The sequence below is a fragment of the Neomonachus schauinslandi genome, chromosome X, assembly GCF_002201575.2.
Source record: "Neomonachus schauinslandi chromosome X, ASM220157v2, whole genome shotgun sequence".
Lineage (NCBI taxonomy): Eukaryota > Metazoa > Chordata > Mammalia > Carnivora > Phocidae > Neomonachus > Neomonachus schauinslandi.
In genome coordinates, this window is record NC_058419.1 from 68,896,267 (window position 1) to 68,916,469 (window position 20,203).

A 20,203-nucleotide genomic window follows, 5' to 3' on the forward strand; every position below is an offset into this window, starting at 1 on the left:
CCCTCTTCCCCTCCCCCGGCTCATGCATTCTCCCTCTCTCTCTCTCTCTCTCTCTCTCTCTCTCTCAAAATAAATAAATCTTTAAAAAAAAGAAAAAATATGCTAAGTAAAAGAAGCCAGATAGAAAAGACCACATAAGGTATAATTCCATTTATATGAAATGTTCAGAAAGACAAATCTATACAGACAGTAGGTTAGTAGTTTCCTGGCTCTGGGGGTAAGAATAGGGATTAACTGTAACAGGTATGAGGACTCTTACTGGAGGGATAAAAATGTTCTAAAACTAAATTATGGTGATGGCTGCCTAACTCAGTAAATTTATTAAAAATCATTGAATTGTATACTTAATATGGATAAATTTTATGGTATCTAAATCATATCTTAATAAAGCCGCAAAAAAATTCCTTTGATCCCACCTTTAAAAATTGTCTGTTACACATTAGTTCCTTGTAACTGTGAATCATATAAATAATGTGTAGTGGGATCCCATGTTCGTTGATCAGAAAACTTAATATTGTTAAGATGGCAACACTGCCAAGTTGATCTACAGATTCAACACAGTCCCTACAAAATCCTAGCTGGCTTTTTGTAGAAATTGACAAGCTGATCCTAAAATACATATGGAAATGCAGGGGACCTACAGAAAGCCAAAACAATCTTGAGAAAGAACAAAGTTGGAGGACTCACACTGTAATCAAGACAGTGTGGTGCTGGCATAAGGTTAGACATATAGATCAATGGAATAGAATTGAGAGTCCAGAAATAAACCCTCACATTTATGGTCAATTGATTTTTGACAAAGGTACTAAGACAATTCAAGAGGGAAAGAATAGTCTTTTCAACAAATAGTGCTGGGACAACCGGATCCACATGCAAAAGAATGAATTTGGACCTCTACTTCCTACCATACATAACAGTTTAAAATAGATCATAGACCTAAATGTAAGAGCTAAAATTATAAAACTCTTAGAAGAAAGCATTGGAGTAAATCATCATAACCTTGGCTTTGGCAAAGCCTTCTTAGATATATCACCAAAAGCACAAGCAACAAAAGAAAAAAATAAATAGATTGGACCTCATCAAGATTAAGTCCTCCGGGGCTTCAAAGAACACCATCAAGAAAGTGAAAAGACAGCCAATAGAATGAGAGAAAACATTTCCAAATCATATACAGGCATACCTTGGAGGTATTGCAGGTTCTGTTCTAGACCACTACAGTAATGCAAATATCACAATAAAGGGAGTCAAGTGAATTTTTTTTGGTTTCCCAGTGCATATAAAAATGTATGTTTATACTGTAGTCTTCCAAGTTTGCAATAACAAATTATGTCTAAAAAAATGTATATATTTAATTTAAAAACACTTTATTGCTAAAAAATTCTAACCATCACCTGAGCTTTCAGTGAGTCATACTCTTTTTTGCCAGTGGAGGGTTTTGCCTCAGTGTCGATGGCTGCCAACCAATCGGGGTGGTGGCTGCTGAAGGTTGGGGTGGCCGTGGCAGTTTCTTAAAAGAAGACAATGATGAAGTTTGCCACACAATATGGGCTCTTCCTTTCAACGATTTCTCTAGCACGTGAGGCTGTTTGATAGCATTTTACCCACAGTAGAACTTGTTTCAAAATTAGAGTCAATCCTGTCAAACCCTCCCGCTGCTTTATCAACTAAGTTGATGTAATATTCTAAATCTTTTGTTGCCATTTCAGCAGTCTACACAGCATCTTCACCAGGAGTAGATTCCATCGCAAGGAACCACTTTCTATGCTCATCCATAAGAAGCAATTCCTTGTCCATAAGTTTTATCACGAGATTGTGGCAATTCAGTCGCATCTTCAGGCTCCACTTCTAATTCTAGTTCTCTCGCTGTTTCCACCATAAACCTTCAATTTGTTTTAAAAAAAAGTCATTATCTGTGGAGCACAGTAAAGTGCACTAAAACGGATGTGCCTGTATCTGATCAGAGGTTTGTGTCCAGAATATATAAAGAACTCTTCCAACTCAGCAATAAAAAGACAAATAGCCCAGTTAAAATATGGGCAAAGGACTTGAATAGATCCTTATACCAAGAAGATGTACAAATGGCCAATGAGCACATGGAAAGATGTTCAACATCATTGGTCATTAGGGAAGCGCAGAGCAAAACTACAGTAAGATACCACTTCACACCCACCAGGATGGCTAGAATCAACTAGACAGATGATGCCAAATGCACGTGAGGACAGGCGAAATTATAACCCTCACACACTGCTAGTGGGAATGTAAAATGGTACAGCCACTTTGGAAAACAATCTGGCGGTTCCTCAGAAGCAAACCATATAACTGCAGATGCACACCATTATCCATTTGATGTTCTTAGGAAGAGCAAGAAGGCCATTGTGGCCAGAGCAAAGTCAGTAATGAGGACAGGGGCAGGAGAGGACAGAGGAATTGATAAGGGCCATGTCATGCAAGGCCTTGTGGACCATGGTAGGACTTTGGATTTTATTGTGAATGCGATGGAATTATGATCAGGAGCTCTTGGGTCTTAGTGAGATTGTAGTATCCATTGTAAGGAGTGAGAAAGAGACAGCTAGAGGGAAGTAAATTATTACTGAGCAGCCTTGAAGACCCACCTGTGATTGGGAACCATAAATGTGTAATGGGGTACCCCTGCAGTTACATGGTTTGTTCCAATAGCACTTGACCATCCTAGCTTTGGGAACAGAAAAAACAGGTGGCCAGACTGACTTAAGGTTGGGATTTGAGGTTCAGATGCCAGGAGGAAACTGGCTGGTAAACTAACTCATAAGCAAGTACTAAGGTAGGTTCTTAACAGAGAAAAATCACATTTTCAGGAGTCTTTGAAAAAGGAAGTACTGTATTTCTGCCATCTTTCGCTGCTTTGCTGTAAGCAATTTAGAAGCAATTAATTTAGTGAAAGAAGCATTGAGAGGAGACTTAAATATGAGCCTCAGCTCTCCCAGTGACTGTGACACCAAGGATAAATTCTCAAAGCTGACAGCTGTGAGAAGGCTAAAGAAATTATCTTTCTGGCTGCTTGTTAAATCATGCCAAGAAATTAGCTTTATGCCATAAAACAAAACTCTTCAACCTCTCTTGGCAACAATTCTTCCAAATTTCCTCTGTGCTACCAAATTTCTCCCGATGCAGTTCAGCTCATTTTCCTTGTGCCAGGGATGACCTGTACAACATCCCTTCATGGAATAAACGATAGTTTAAATCAGATCCTACCCCTCCTCTGCTCACAACCCTCCAAAGGCTTCCTATCTCACTAAGGATAAAGGCCACACTCTTTGTGACGGCCCCTGTGATTTGGTCCCATCAGAACTCATCTTGTACTGCTCTCCTTCATTAACTGTGTTCCAGCCACACTGGCCTTTCAGCTTCTCAAATAGGCCAAGGAAGTTCTTTCCTGCCTCAGAGCTTTTGCAATGCTGTTCTCTCTGCCTGGAAGACTTCTCCATCTCAGTATGGGTGAGTTTCTTTTCACTTTTCAGGTCTTTGTCTAAATATCAGCTACTCAGAGAATCTTTCCTGACCAACCTATCTGAATTAACGCTCACACACACCCTGTTACTCTCTATCACATTACTGTGTGTTATTTTTGTGATGTCACTTGTCACAGGATGTTGTTTTCTTGTTTGTTTTTGTATTTTTCACCTGCTTCCACATAGTCTGCCCCCCCCACACACACACACACTGTGAAGTCCTTGAGAATAGGCTTATCTGTATGATCTGTTCATCTTTATTCCCAGAGTATATATAGAACAGAGTGAGTGCTCAGTACAAATTTATATGTTGAGGGAGGAAGGAAGGGATAGACCTCTTTTGTTACCTGTGCCCAATAAGTAATCATTAAGATTATTTCTCAAACCCTTAGTTATTTGTATTGTCCTCTACTGGACTCTTCCATAGTGAAATAAAATCCTGATTTCCTGACTGATCTTGAATATTAGAGAGAGGATTATCATATTATAGACTTTCAGAGTCAGGAAGAACCAGAAGTCATCTATTCTAATCTCTCTCTCCATGTAGAGACCTTTCTGCAGTATCTATCCCAGGATTCCTTAAGATGTCTCAGTGGCAACTACAGGAAGTAAAGGGGTAGCTAAGTATATAGGGTTCTGGAACCCCCGCCCCCAAGTGTCCACTCACGCTTTAACCAGAGCAGTGTTGATTTTGTTTGTTTTCTATATTGGGATTCCACATAAAAATTCATTTAAAAAAAACAACAACAGTCTGCTGCTCAAGAGAACTTTAAAAACTACAGATCTGGGGCGCCTGGCTGGCTCAGTCAGTAGAGCATGTGACTCTTGATCTCCGGGTCATGAATTCAAGCCCCACATTTGGCATAGAGCTGACTTAAAAAAAAAAAAAAAAAAGAGCTACAGATCTAACCTATGCCTGAACATGCATATCTTGATATTCCTTCATGCCATTGTTACATCTCTGTCTTCAATATTTAAAGATGACACAATGGACAGCAATCGCTATCTGTGCATGTGTTTGTCACTACAGAGACAAACGTTACCACCAGATGGTTCTTTCTACATTTAAAGCCTGTCCATTGGTTTGAAGCACTAGGTTTTTATTTCGTAGCATCAAGATGGTCTGTGCAGTCTCCCGGGAGTCTATCGCTGTGCTGCAGTACTGAGAACCACTTCAAATATGACCTTACAGCTATCTTCCACTCTCCTTGTTTGTCTCACATCGGTGAATTACCTTCTTTGTTTCAGTATTAAATTTCACCCTAGTGATATCCACCCACTTTGCCAATTGATTCAAGTCATTTCAATTTTAAGTGTGTCTACCAAACAAAACTGCCACATCTAACTTTATTTTTTGGATATATTTAATGCAAAGCTCCCTATTTTATCACACATTAAAAAAACAAACAAACAAACTAATGACATGTCTCTAGATCCAGAACCAGCTTCTACCTAAATCCATGCTTTGTTTCTCTATTTGTTTGTTTGTTCTTCGGGGCGGGGGGGGGGGGGGAGAAGGAGGGGAGCAATGCGTCATGGATCCTTAAAATTTCCTGATTTGGGTACTGATCAGGCCCAGTGTTTTTCTAGTTTATCACATTTGAATTTGTAAATGTATAATCTGAACATTCTTTTTCGTTTATTCAAGGTAAAAAATATGAATCCTATTCTCCATTCTTTAGACATTTCATCATTCCTATAAATTCTTTAAAATAAAAAAAAAAAATGTTTTCTTCAGAGCCTGCCATGTGCTAAGCACTGTGCTAGGTGTTGAAGGTATAAAGATGAGTAAGAGATACAGTCCTTGCTTTCAAAGAGTTTATAAAGTCTAGTGGACGAGACAGGTACAGGAAGTAATCATGTGCAAGCCAGTCTGATAAGTACTGTGGTAGAGGTTTAAATAAACTGCTGGAGTACAAAAAAGGAATCAACTTTCTTTGCCTGCAAAAGGAAGGTGGAACTTCAGGGCCGTCTTCACAGCCAGATCTTAAAGGATGGGTAAGAGGTTGGCAGAGGAGATGGAAGTCATTCAACATCCAAGACTACATACGCGCAAAGCCCCAGAGACTTAGAGAATATACTGTGTTCGGGATAGGGAGAAAAGTTTAATGTGGTTAAATTCTAAGTACTTGAGGGGAATGGTGAGATAAGAGACTTGAGGAAGTAGGCCCGGCCAAGACCTTGAAGGGCGTTGTGTACTATGCTAAAGAAAGGGTCTTTTTTCGTATAGGCATGTGGACTCCTTGAGGGGTTTTTAAGCAGGGTAATGACATTGTCAGAATTGTGCTTTAGAAACTTACAATAAGCAGTGTAAAGTGTATGATAGGAAGGGAACACTGGGGGCGCCTGGGTGACTCAGTCGTTAAGCGTCTGCCTTCAGCTCAGGTCATGATTCCAGGTCCTGGGATGGAGCCCCGCGTCGGGCTCCCTGCTCCGCGGGAAGCCTGCTTCTCCCTCTCCCACTCCCCCCTGCTTGTGTTCCGTCTCTCGCTGTCTCTCTCCCTCTGTCAAATAAATAAATAAAATCTTTAAAAAAACAAAAAACAAAAAAAATTAAGGGAGAAGTGTGATGAAATCTGTAACTTACATTCGAATGGTTCAGAAAACAATGTAGCTACATGATAGATCGAGAGAGCAAATAGAACAAGACAATACCAGTTGCTGAGTCTATGAGAAAGATATATAGATGCTCATTGTACTGTTCTGTCACCATTTCTGTATGTTTGTGAATTTTCATTTAAAAAAAAGTTGGAGAGGGGCGCCTGGGTGGCTCAGATGGTTAAGCGTCTGCCTTCGGCTCAGGTCATGATCCCAGGATCCTGGGATCGAGCCCCGCATCGGGCTCCCTGCTTGACGGGGAACCTGCTTCTCTCTCTCCCTCTACTGTTCCCCCTGCTTGTGCTTTCTCACTCTCTCTATCAAATAAATAAATAAAATCTTTAAAAAAAAAAAAGTTGGAGAGAATACGTGGAGGAGAGATACATGATAAAGCAAGTGTAGCAAAATGTTAGCGCATCCAGGTAGCCTTAGTTCCCTACAACATTTTTTCAATTTTCCCTACATTTGAAAGTTTTCATATTAGGGGTGCCTGGGTGGCTCAGTTGTTAAACATCTGACTTTGGCTCAGGTCATGATCCCAGGGCCCCGGGATCGAGCCCCGCATCGGGTTCCCTGCTCCGCGGGAAGCCTGCTTCTCCCTCTCCCACTCCCCCTGCTTGTGTTCCCTCTCTCGCTGTGTCTCTCTCTGGCAAATAAATAAATAAAATCTTTAAAAAAAAAAAACAAAGGAAGGGAACACTGGGAGGAATATAGGACCCCTAGAAGCTCTATAGTATGTGGCCAATTCCCTAAGTACCCTGGGATAGAAATCAGTTTTGTTTTTCAACTGTAAAAGAGGAATAGCCATTTCTTCCCTTCATATGGAGCTAATGCGAGTAAATGAGATCGTATGTCCTCTGAGCCTCTTAGAAGAAAGCTTCCAGGTTAGGGCTAGGTGGCTGGAAGTTGAGAAAAACATAGTCTATACCATATAATTTCACACTTATTCATGCACATCTTATGGGTTTTTAAAATATGTATTTGTCTTATCTTACAGCTCGACTTGACTCAGTCATAATCTTTTGAAGGGCAGGGTCCAGGACATCTTGCATTGTCCACAACCCTTAGTACAGAGACAGAGCACAGAATGAGTCCTCAGCACCCTCCTGCAGATTGATCGCATACAGTGTCCCCTCTTAGGCAGACTGCCAAGACTGAGGTATCAGAGGAAGGCCACAGTACTACTGGGGACTAGGAGTAATGTTATATTTCAAGGCTCATTTTCTGGGGGTGGCCAAAATGATTCTGAGTCTTGTTCAGCCAGGCCTACGAGTGCCAGCCAGGCCCCTTTACTCCCTGCCTTGGGCTTGACACCTTCTTATAAATATGAGGTAAATTATGAAAGTTCCCTCTGTATAAAATAGAAATAATTATCATTTTGCTAGGAAGTCACAATCTACAGCTGAAAACTATTGAGTAGAATATATGTATATTATAATTGTGAACAAAATTTCAGAATGTAGCTAGTCATTTGTTTGCAGAAAAGGTGTAAAAAATAGTGTTCCACCTTTTATATTTTGTCTTTTTGATACCATAATTAACATAGATATAACATGACAACAACCCTAGGTGTTTTCAATCCAAGTTTTGAACAATTTCAGTAATACATGGTAAAATTTGTCGAGGGGCTTAATCCTATAGCCAAAGGACATTTGAGGAGCTCCCATATGTTTTTCTTGGATGTCAAAAAATTACCCTAGATTTGCATCAGCAGAAGCCAGAAAGTCTGAAAAAGCATTCCCTGCATTTTTAAAGCAAGCACTCTTCCCTCTCTCCTGATTCGGCAGAGGTTGTGATCCGTTCACTGAGCAGAATGGCATTTCCTCCTATCCACACCTAACATAAACTCCAGCCAATTTAATGGGGTATATTACGTAGGTTGGGGATGCAAGCACATAAAGTCTTTGGCTCCTGAGACACTCATCTTGTGTGCCAAGACCAGGTGCAGAAATACAAATACATATATATTAAGCCTGAGACAGCTGCTTTGCCAGTGCTTTTGTGTTTTTTCTATTCAACTGGAAAGGTTGAGCAGACACGGTTTCCATCAGTTATTCATAAAATGTTATTTTTCTTGTGGAGGAAGAGAGTACATTGAATTCCTCAACTCAATATTGATGTCTAAACCATTGAGGCTTTTAAGTTCATTAATTGAGAGCTTAAAGTAAAAAGTAATTTTTTTGATTAACCAGAATGCTCAGGAATGGAATGTTCTGGTTAATGGACTTTTCTGGTTTAGGGAACAGTTGCACCAGACTTTTTATTTGTTTTAAACATATTCTTTAACCTTTTAAAAAAAAAAAATGTGTCTATAGCTTTCTGCCTTAGTAAGCACAATAGACCAGACCTGATTGAATCTTGCTACTATCACTTAGAGTTACACAGTGTTTCTGCAAACCCTTGATTCTAATTGGATAAGATCACCAAAAGTCCTGGATATTGACTAAATCTGGACTGAACCTGGGGTATACGCTGGGAAATTTGGGAAATTGTTTGGTTTCTTCTCATTTACTTCCTTCCCTAAAAGCAAAGTGATATAAAAGAAAAATTCACTAGCCAAGTGAAGATGTTGACTTGCTAATCTATACTTGACTGAATAAAACCATAGTTTAGAACATGAAAATTCTATGTCATCAGAGAAAAATGTGCTAAAAAGCATAGATCCAAAAAATGAGACTTTGCATGTCCAAAGGAAACAAGTAGATTGAGTTCATCTTGACCTGTCGCTTCAATTTATTCCCTAACTGAATTAATCTTACAGCAATTATCAGGGACCTAGTCACCACTTGGACTCTTCTGTAGTGCAAATGTTAGGTTTTGTTTATAAACTAGCTAAGGTTCTTGGCAGTAAATAGAACTGCTTTATACTTCTCCCATTCGTTTACCTTAGACTATATAATTATCCAAAGGGAAATATGGTCTGTGAATTCTGAAAGTGGCCTTCCAGCACTTTTCACCATAATGAATTCATAGTCCCTTGATTCATTTTCAGGCAAATATTACCATATTTCTATTCTCTCAAGCCTTCATTTGTCTTTAATAGAGACTGCTTATCATGTCAAATGGTGTGGAAAGAGTGAGAACTGTGTAGAATTATGCTGCTGTCACATTTATTTTATTTCCTGGATAACATTTTCAGTTTTGTCACACAGTTACTGGATTTGTTTCTATTAACAAGTAGAGCCTTCTTGACCCGATCCTTTTTCACACATATTCCTGTATAACTTCTAAATCCAAAGGTGCTAGGACAGTAGCTAAATTGGGTTTATAGAGGAGAGGACCACCACGAAGTCAGTTGGTACAAATTTGGCCCTGGGTCACTTACTTGCCTTTTGGGGGGGATTTAAAAAAAAAAAAAAAACCCTTTATTCCAAATCCACATAACCTGAAAGTTGAAAAGGATTAAAGTTTGGTGAGATATTGTAGGAGAAACCTGGAGAGAAAAGTTGCTACTAGAAGGATCTGTGGCAGTTCCTTTTTTGATCAAAAAGCTTCTAAATGCAAGTTAGAAAATGGCAAAGGGGAGGGAGGCGAACAGAAAAGGTAGTAAAGTGGTGCACGAAAGATAAGCGAAGAGGTAGGAGGAAACTGACCAGATAGACTAATTTCAGCAACATTATAAATGAAATGGAAACAGGAATAGGCATGAAGAAGAGGTGGAAGAAATTATGAAGGAGAGGAAAAGCAACAAATGTTGACAGAAGTATATCATAGCTGTTTACCAAAGTGATTAAGCTTATGTGCAGAAGAGCCAGACTGCCTAAACTCAAATTCAAGATCAACCACTTCCTACCTACATGACTTTGGACAAGATACTTAATCTCCCTGTTTTAGTTTCCTCATTTTTAAAATGGAAATAATAATAGTATCTACCTCACAGGGCTGCTGTGAAAATTGATTGAGTTAACACATTGAAAGCACCTAGGACAGTTCCTGGCACAGGATCATCACTCAATAAATGTTGTCCGTTATTTTTATTATATGCCAACAACAGAGAAAAGCCAAACCATACTACCGGCTGGTTCCAAAATAGCTATAATGAAAGTAAAGAATTATAAGAGTTATGCTACCACTAAAAGAGAAAATAGGAAGGGCCAAATAAGTAAACACTGGAAATCTATGATGCTGAATTTTGATGCCAGGACTGAACAAAAAAAATGTTGCAAAATCTTTGCCAGTAACAATGCAGCTGTTGAACAGTGCAGGTATCTGGCTCTGCCTGGGTGAGGTAGCCACCTGATGTTTTAAAAAAATGTCTTAATGTCATTCAAGATCCAAGCATCCCTGATCTGTGGCCTAATGGACATAAAAACAGCAAATACATGTGAGTAAATGCAGTTGACTGGGCCCTGTGCTTTTTCTTAAAAATTGACTTTGTGGTTTACAGTTCACCAGGGCATTTAAGAAGCTAAATGTTTCTGGTAAAGAAAAAAAATATTGCCTGGGGCACCTGGCTGGCTCAGTTGGTAGAGCATATGACTCTTGATCTCAGGGTCATGAGTTCAAGCCCCACATTGAGTGTAGAGCTTACTTTTTAAAAAATTTCCTAACCACAGTGCTGCAGACACGTTTCTCAGAGTTTTCAGACGTATGTTTGCTGAACCTGATCTATCCTCTGAATACATTTATGTTGATGATGTGAAAGAGAAATGCCCTGCACGATGAGGAAATGATTTTATTCAGCTATTGCAACAGGGAGAACATTTATGAATAAGGAATATCTCAAAGAAAAGCGAGGGAGCCTGGGGCTTTACAGAGACAGGTAAACAAGGGAGTCATCTGCAAGTCTTATGGGAGTCATTGGGAAAGATGGAGATGGGTATTATTTTAAAGTAATATGCTGGGTAGGATGGTACCTTGCAATTCACCTTTTCCTGGAAAACAAAAGGGGCCAAGGTTCTTAAACATTACTGCTTTCTGGGGCGCATAGGGCTCAGATAAACTTCAACAATGTCATTTTCCCCTTTTGTTCAAGACGACTATTATCGCCAAGCAGCTCAGAGGTAATGGTAAACCTCCTGAGTATGCTGAAGCAGGGTCTAAGAAATAGTCTCTTGAGGGGGCGCCTGGGTGGCTCAGTTGGTTAAGCGACTGCCTTCAGCTCAGGTCATGATCCTGGAGTCCCTGGATCGAGTCCCGCATCGGGCTCCATGCTCGGCAGGGAGTCTGCTTCTGCCTCTGACCCTCCCCCCTCTCATGTGCTCTCTCTCTCTCATTCTCTCTGTCTCAAATAAATAAATAAAATCTTTAAAAAAAAAAAAAAGAAAAGAAATAGTCTCTTGAGCACTCTTAGCTGCTCCTTTAAAACTAGTTGAACAATCTGTTGAGAGGTAGTGGCAAAAGTCAGTTGTTGTAGGGTTTGGAGTTCAGACATCTTTAAAGAGGGAAGACTAAAATGGAAAAAAAAATAATATAAAAGATTATATTACAGAAAAGAGCCAGCCAAGAATTGAACCCTGAAGGTAACCAGTCAAGTGGATTCTAATACATTGATGGAGGAAAATCTGTTTTGCAGCACCACTCATGGAGCAAAGATGTCAGTGTTCTTGGTGACACTGTCCGTAGTCTAGGTTACCTCTCATAGAAGGACATGCATGACCTGAGCATTTCTTCAGACACCCTTCGTGTTCTAGGTGGCAGCTTGTTCAAGGAGAATTCCAGTCATACGTGGTCTGCTGTGGTGACCAGTTCTTTCAGATTTATATTGAGTCATTGGGCTTTAGCTTGCAAGACTGCTTCAGATCCCAGAGAAAAGACGAAGCTATAAGGCAACACAGGGTCCTGATAGGGACTTGGGCCATCAAGTTTTAGTCCTTGGTGACTCCAAGTCAGGTGAGAGGAAGAAAAATTGGAAAAGTTCATTTGGAGGATATTAGCCAGATATTGAAGAACACTGGAAGAATAGAAAATTTGGTAAGGATCAACAATTTGGGCAGGGTAACCAGGTCCAGTCCAGTTTCCAAGTAGATACCAAAACTGGTTCTTCCGCATGGGGAAGTCAATTATATCTCTACCAGAGAAGACAAAGTTTGCATACTCATCAGTAACCTGCAGTTTATGAAGAGATGATAGCTCAAAGACAATAACTAGATTCTGAATACCTGGAATGGTGTGCTATAGATGACACAGAGTTTTCCTTTAAAACACAAAATTTCTCTGAACAGTCATGTCCCTTTTTATCAAAGATAATCTCAAAGAAAGATTATTCTTGAACTCAAAATAAGGTATCTGGTCCCACAAGCCACAAAAGAAAAAAATAGATAAATTGAAGTTCACCAAAATTTAAAACTTTTGTGTATCAAAGTACGTTGTTAGCAAGAAAGTGAAAAGACAACCTACAAAATGGGAGAAAATATTTGCAAATCATATTTCTGATAAGCGTCTGGTATCCAGAATATATAAAGAACTCAGACAGCTCAACAACAAAAAGTCCTAATTTAAAAATGAGCAAAGGACTTGAATAGACATTTCTCCAGAGAAGATATACAAATGGCTAACAAGCATACAAAATGATGTTTGACATCATTAGTCATCAGGGAAATGCAAATTAAATTCACAATGAGACACCACTTCACACCCACTAGGCATGGCTAGAATTGAAAAAGCAAAACAGAAAATAACAAGTGTTGATGAGGATGCAGAGGAATTGGAACCCTCGTATACTGCTGGTGGGAATGTAAAATGGTGCAGCTGCCATAGAAAACAGCTTGGCTGTCTTCAAAAGTTAAACATAGAATTACCATTATGTCCTAGCAATTTCACTCCTGAGTATATATCCAAATAAATTGAGAAAAGGTACTCAAACACTTGTACACACATGTTCATAGCAGCACTATTCACAAAAGCCAAGAGGTAGAAACAACCCAAATGTCCATCAGCAGATGAATGTATAGACAAAATGGGGTATGGCCATACAATGGAATATTACTCGGCCATAAAAAGGAATGAAGCACTGACACATGCTACAACATGGATGAACCCCTAAAACATTATGCCAAGAGAAAGAAGCCAGACATAAAAGATCACATAGGGTATGATGTCGCTTGCAGGAAATATCCGGAATAGGTAAATCTATAGGGACAGAATACAGACTGAAGGTTGTCAGGGGCCAGCAGGAGGGAGAAACAGGGAATGACTGCTTAATTAGTGCAGGGTTTTCTTTTGAGGTGTGAAAATGTTTGGGAACTAAATTGAGGTGGAAGTTGTGCAATATTAGGAATGTACTAAATGCCACTGAGTTATAGAGTTTAAAATGGTTATTTTAATATTATGTACATTTTACCTCAATAACAAATACTTAAAAATAAAAATTGGCCTCATCAGATTTAGCCTGATTATCTACCTAGGTGCAGCAAGAATGGTAATTTACCATTTGGACCTTCTTAAGCTTGTTTTGCTGGAAGTTTTCATAAGAAATCTCACTTGGAAATTTTAAAAGCCCGTTAAAGCTAGGAAGCCAAGCTAAGGGGATTTTATCTGCAGTGTTTATGAATTTGGGACAATTCCTCTCTTCTTGGGGTCTCCAAGATATCCTAAGCTTCCAGGGCTTGCCAGGAAGTAACCTTCCTTACTCGCTTATAAGACTGGGAACTCTGTAAGCCAGGTACCAGGTACCAGGCTAGTTTTCCCAAGAGGGCTTTGTATGCATTGCTCAATAAAGTCAACCTTAACTTCCTTTAAAAGTGTTTGATCATATCTGATTCAGTGAGCATCATTGACCAATATGACATTCCAGGCAAGGCGTTGGTTATATAACCAATGTTTCCAGTCACGTCCTGATAACAGGTAGGACAGATAATTCTTATTGAACCTATACAAATAATTATATTACTATGGAAATCAGAATGCTCAACAAGAGTTTCTGAATCCTGGAGGGCTCAGGCAGGGGCAATGAGGTATCATTTACAAGTGTGTCATTTCTGTTTGCAAAAAGCCTGGTTTACTAAATTATTGTGAGTTATAGATAGCATAAGAAAAAAGAGAAATGAGTCCCTTATACATCCGGAAATCAGAACATTAAAACATCAGCAATAGTCTTTGTTTTAATTGAAACATAGTTAACATATGATGTTACATTAGTTTCAGGTGTCCAACTTAGTGATTCTACAACTCCATAGGTTACACTTTGCTCCCCCCAAGCGTAGCTGCCATCTGTCACCATCCAGCACTATTACAAAATCATCGACTACATTCCCTATGCTGTGCCTTTTATTCCCATGACTTATTCATTCTACAACTGGAAACCTGTACCTCCCACTCCTCTTCTCCCATTTTGCCCATCCCCGCACCCCTCCCATCTGGCAACCATCCGTTTGTTCTCTTATTTATGGGTCTGTCTGCTTTAAAACATCAGTAATATTCTCAACAAAATCCACAACCATCCCTCATCAGTTTCATTCAGGTCTGTGTAATTAGTTTTGTTCCACTCGACCTTGCAGCAGCGGTCTCACTAACCCGTCTACTTATCAACTAGAGTTCTTGAAATCCTGACTCACTTCATTGATATGGTCTCAAAGTCATTTCAGCTATACCATAAAAAGCCTGTACTCAGTATTTGGCAAAATCATTTTCCATGGGGCTCTGAGAAAGCCGTTCTTTGTTGAAGATGAAGCACTTTAGCTTGTACCTGATTGCAAGTGCTCTCAGGGACACATCAGACGAAAACACAACAAAACCATCTGTAAATAGCAAAGGACGTACAAAAGCTTTGGTTAACTTGCTATGATCATTTTCAAAAATGAAAGATCTGATGAGAATTCATTACAAGAACAATAATGCAACTGACAAGGACATGTAGTCGTTTCTGTGGCATGCAAAACAATATAAAAGTCAATCCCAAAAAAGTTTTTAGACAGAATATCCATAAACATAATGATTAACCCTATTTCCAAAGAAGAGAGGGTATTATATCTAATTTATAAAAATGCATGAACATAATCGTTATAGAGACAAAAAGGCTTAAATATAACCTATAATAATCCTGATATATATATACATGTATATATATATATATATATATATATATATATATATATATACACACACACACACCAAGCATACAGTTAGAATATCCCCAAAATATATCAAGAATATCAAGTAAAGAGGTTCAGTTAACTGGAGTAGGTCTTAAACATCTATATATTTATAAAATCCCATAGGTAAATACTGAGAATCCCCAATTGAAAATAATGACCTAGCAGATGTGAGATTCACAATAAAGAAGAAAAGTTGAAACCAAGTTAACATTAAAAAAATTTTTAAATTACCACTGAAAACACTCTACTGTAGTCATCTAAAATCTGGCAAAGCAGCATAATGACTCTGACAAATAGAAACAAATCATGGCCAGTGAGGACACTGATGGATCTTTAGGAACTTCCTATACAATATACAATTTCTGAAATATTTATATTAATAACAATTTGCCTATACCAGTTTAACCTTGGGAAAGCTGAGCATCTCTTCTGATTTGGCAACTCTTCCTGTGCATCTCATCAATAGTAACATAACAAATAAACCCAATTATTTCTAGCACGTCTATTTATATAAGGTGAAAGAACAAATCTTTTGTGATTTTCCAGGGCCTTCTGGGATTCGATTAAGATAAGATGATGGATCACTGAAAAATGCTACTTGGTTCTCTATTTAACCAAAACCGTGATAAAAGATTTTTAATATAAACATAGGAGCTAATATGACCATAAAGAACCTCATCTCGGGGCGCCTGGGTGGCTCAGTCAGTTAAACAACCGGCTCTTGGTTTTGGCTCAGGTCATGCTCTCAGAGTCCTGCGATCAAGCCTCACATTCGGGTCCATTATTCAGCGCGGTCTGCTTGTCCCTTTCCCTCTGCTCTCCGCCCCCACCAGCCAGCCCTCAGGCTCTCACTCTCCAGCTGTCTCAAACAAATAAATAAATAAATCTTACAAAAAAGGAAAAAAGAACCTCATCTCTTTCCTAAGTAAGAAGACTTTGATTTCTTAAATAATCAAGGCCATAAGAAAGTCAACATAAGCCATATAAGGTTATTCTAGAAAGACACAAAATCTTTTTTATTGAGGAAGATTACTTAGAGAGTGAAGCAAAACCTTTACAGCCTGTTATTGAGGATTACTTAGTGAAGCAAAACCTTTATAGCCTGTTATTAAGAGAAGGCCAATAATGCAAAAAAAATTACATTTTAACCAAGAGAAAACCAAACTCTAGCTCTGCAGCAGCATATAATTTTTTTTAGTATTTTATTTATTTGACAGAGAGGGACACAGCAAGAGAGGGAACACAAGCAGGGGGAGTGGGAGAGGGAGAAGCAGGCTTCCCGCTGAGCAGAGAGCCCGATGCGGGGCTCGATCCCAGGACGCTGGGATCATGACCTGAGCCGAAGGCAGACACTTAATGACTGAGCCACCCAGGTGCCCCAGCAGCATATAATTTTTGATACTGAAGTTCTTTTTGGAAATCTGATAAATAAGCCCATCAAACCTTAGCCAACTTTGATCTCAACAAATAAAATTCCCTTTCTGTGAACCTTCTGCCATTTCCTATATGCAAACACATCCTTTATAGTACAATTTCTATAAGTGGCCAAAAAGAACATGTTCATTAACAGACCCAAATACATGAGTTTTTCTCTGTAGCATGTAAAAATAAAGAAGCAAAAGCATATAAACCCAAAATTATGCTTATAATTAATGCATTCTCTTAGTTAGAAATGATATAGGTATCTAATGGATATGCATTAACTCAATTTAATATCAGCCCAAAGTTTTTAGTTACCTAAAGATCTTGTAAATTATCTTCAAGCTGATGTACTACAAAACCTAATTACTGTAAAGTTCGTTAGAATAATGATTAAATTAGGCTAAACAAATTTACATTTGTCATAGTCTCAAACATTTAGTAGAAGTAATATTAGCTCATTTAATTAGTAAACCTGTATAAATTTAGGAAGAATATACTCAAGTAGAACAAAAATCTACATGTATATTATACTTAACACTGATAAATTAGAAAAGACATAGCTAATTTTAGTAAACCAAATTTATTAAATTAGTCTTGTCTGCCAAAGATTTACCTAAATTATGCCAACTTGAATTCTTAAAACATTTGAGTTTGTTTCTAAAGGAATATTCTTTTAGTACATTAAAAGTCTTCAAAGTTTAATTTCCTGATTTTCTGGGAATTTTAGGAATATTCTATTTATCTAAGCACTTATTTCTATACTCCAGTGAGACTAGAGCTCCTTTAAGAACATATTAGGAAAATATTACATGCAAAGGCCTTTCTGAATTACAGACATCATCATTATTAATATTATCTAAGCTATTGTCATAGGGAGGATGATCGTTAACAAATAACATCTCAGAGGAAAGGAAGGGGGCCAGGAGGTTTTTTAGAGGCAGGTATTCTTCTTTATATACCATATTATTTCTGCTTGCCTTGTTTGTTTGTTTTTTGGTTTTGTCTTTCTGTGCTTATGACTTGTCTCCCTAACTTAATTGTAGGCTCTGAGGGGAAAAAGTATGTCCTGTATTGATTTGTATTTCTCCTCCTCCCCCTCTCCCTCCTCTTTACTTATTTGTTTTTTATTGAAGTATAATTGACATGCAATGTCCTATTAGTTTCAGGTATACATGATAGTGATTCAACATTTCTATGCACTACGAAATGATGCCCACAATAAGTCCGGTTACAATCTGTCACCATACCAAGTTATTACAGTATTGTGGACTATATTCCCTATGCTGTACACTCCTCTTTTTGCCTAACACTTAACGTCCTGTCTTACCTATGCAAAAGTTATTGATGTTTCTCTTTTTTGTTGTGTTAAGACAGTAGACTTATAAAATGTAAGCCTTTCATGATTGGAAAACAGCATCCAGGAACTTTCAAAACTCTTATTTACAGAGAATTCGTGGGTGGACCAATCTTTTTCTCATATTGGTTTCTTCCCGGGTGCATATCTAAGGCCAAGCTATTTTTTGCTAGATGATCACTGAGTTCACTTTCTTGAGAAAAATCAATGCTCAGTGATATTTTTTACCAACTTCCTGCTCGCCAATGTACCTGTCTCATTGATTCAGCCTGTGAACCAGGGTATTGTTCAGAATATGAAACGTTATTATGGAAGAGATTTCATGAAGAAGTTTATGCATTGTGGACTAGAAAGATCTTACAATCTCATAGTACTGAAGATGCTATTTTAAATGATGCTCATGCTTAGAATTCTATTTCAAGTCAAATATCAGGGAGAACTTGGGGAAGAAATGGGCTGGATATTTAAAGTGTCTGTGGAAGCTGAAGAGATTGAAGCATTTAGGATGAGGCCTTAAAAATAAACTATAATACATTTTTGATGATAAAGAGTGCTCTTTTACATCTACTCAACAAGACTTATTGGCAACTTAATAAAAAGAGTAGGCTAATAAGAGTAGGTCCCTCTTAATAGAGGAGTAGGTTAATGTTGACAAGAGGTTAAAGTGACATAGTATCACCAATAGCAGAAAAGTTAAAGGACACCAGTGAAGTCACTGAAGACAATTTTAGTGAAGGAAACAGTAACTTTAGAGGAGGCTGCTTCAGTCTCCCTTAATAATCACATTTACTGAAAGGCAACCACATGCCGCCCAGGAGGCTATGCATTTGTACATTTTACACTCAGCTTTTATGAGCAACAAGAGCAAAAACTTAAAAAAGAAAGAAACAACTTCTAGGTTATGTCATACGATCAGTACAGAGACTCCAATCTCCATCATCTTCTACATCTGGCTGAGCAAGATGGTCTTCAAGGCCCCTTCTAGATTCTAGCTTTCTTAAAGTCCTGTAAGTGATGATCAGCGTTCATCATGATGACCCCAGGGTACTACAAGTTTTCAGAATCATTCCTGAATCATTAGAGAAAAGCTCTGTTTTGTCCAATATAGTTATAATATTCTAATTCTTTGAAAATCTGGGATCCTAAATTGGAAAATGTTACCAGTTGACCTGAATATGTAGTTTACCAAAACACTCCATCCCCTGATCGTTCTGAGCCATTTACTATATAATCTGTGTAGGTAGATTTTTGTTTTTCTTAAAAGAAGGGGGAATTGTAAGGGAATAGATCTCAAGGGTTAGAGCCTTGGCTGTAAAGACTCCCTTGGATTGCTTTTGGCTGTTGGCTGTAGCAACTTGTTTTCTTACAGAGATGAAGCATCTGGTTTTTGTTATCTCAATGATGCTGTCCTGGGAATATTACGATTGCGACGGAAATTTGACCGTATTCTCTATGTGGATTTGGATCTGCACCATGGAGATGGTAAGCCCTTCACTTTCAAAGGTGCTTTGCTGCTAGGCCAGAAGGTTTTTATCAGTAAAGCTGCTTCTAGGCAACTGGTAAAAGGAGAAATGCCTGTTGCAATTGAAATTCTTCTAGAATCCTAAAGTAAGGTAGAAGAGAGATTCTTTTAAGTGACGTAGTTCCTCCTGTGCTGACCAAGATGCTTTAAAATACCAGGTTCCTGTCATTTCCCCTCCCCTCTCCTCCACCAGCAAAGTTCTCCAGGAGAGAACGGTAAGAAGTGGAAATCTTGTCCAGTGCATACTCAGCGCTCAGTCACCTCCCTCAGGGCACTTGCATAGATTCTAAGTGAAATCGGCAGTTACAGCTGACAGCCTTGTTGCTACTCTTAAGATTGAATGAGTGTATGATGGACTAACACTGAATTTTTCGCCCATAGGGATACCAACTCATGTAGTGATCAGAATCTGTACCACTTTCTTTGTATTGCTAAAATATTTATTGCTGCACAAACTCAGGGCACCTTGTGTAACTTTTTTTTTTTTTTAAGATTTTATTTTATTTATTTGACAGAGAGAGACACAGCGAGAGAGGGAACACAAGCAGGGGGAGTGGGACAGGGAGAAGCAGACTCCCCGCTGAGCAGGGAGCCCGATGCGGGGCTCGATCCCAGGACCCTGGGATCATGACCCGAGCCGAAGGCAGACGCTAAACGACTGAGCCACCCAGGCGCCCCCACCTAGTGTAACTTTTAACAGCAGCAGAATCTTGATTTGCCTTACGCAATTAATGCCCCCTTATAGGATTTCACTGGAAGGATGCTACTCAAGCCCTCCTACGTA

The 20,203-nt window shown here is 38.7% G+C and overlaps 1 protein-coding gene across 1 annotated transcript in view; it reads left to right on the top strand.

Moving 5' to 3' along the window:
- The window catches only part of HDAC8 (histone deacetylase 8), a 215,038-nt gene that overhangs the window by 42,564 nt on the left and 152,271 nt on the right, over nt 1-20,203 (top strand). Inside the window, exon 5 of the mRNA XM_044911727.1 lies at nt 19,267-19,383. Coding sequence (XP_044767662.1) covers nt 19,267-19,383 — 117 coding nt within the window. The remainder of the gene's footprint in view (nt 1-19,266; nt 19,384-20,203) is intronic.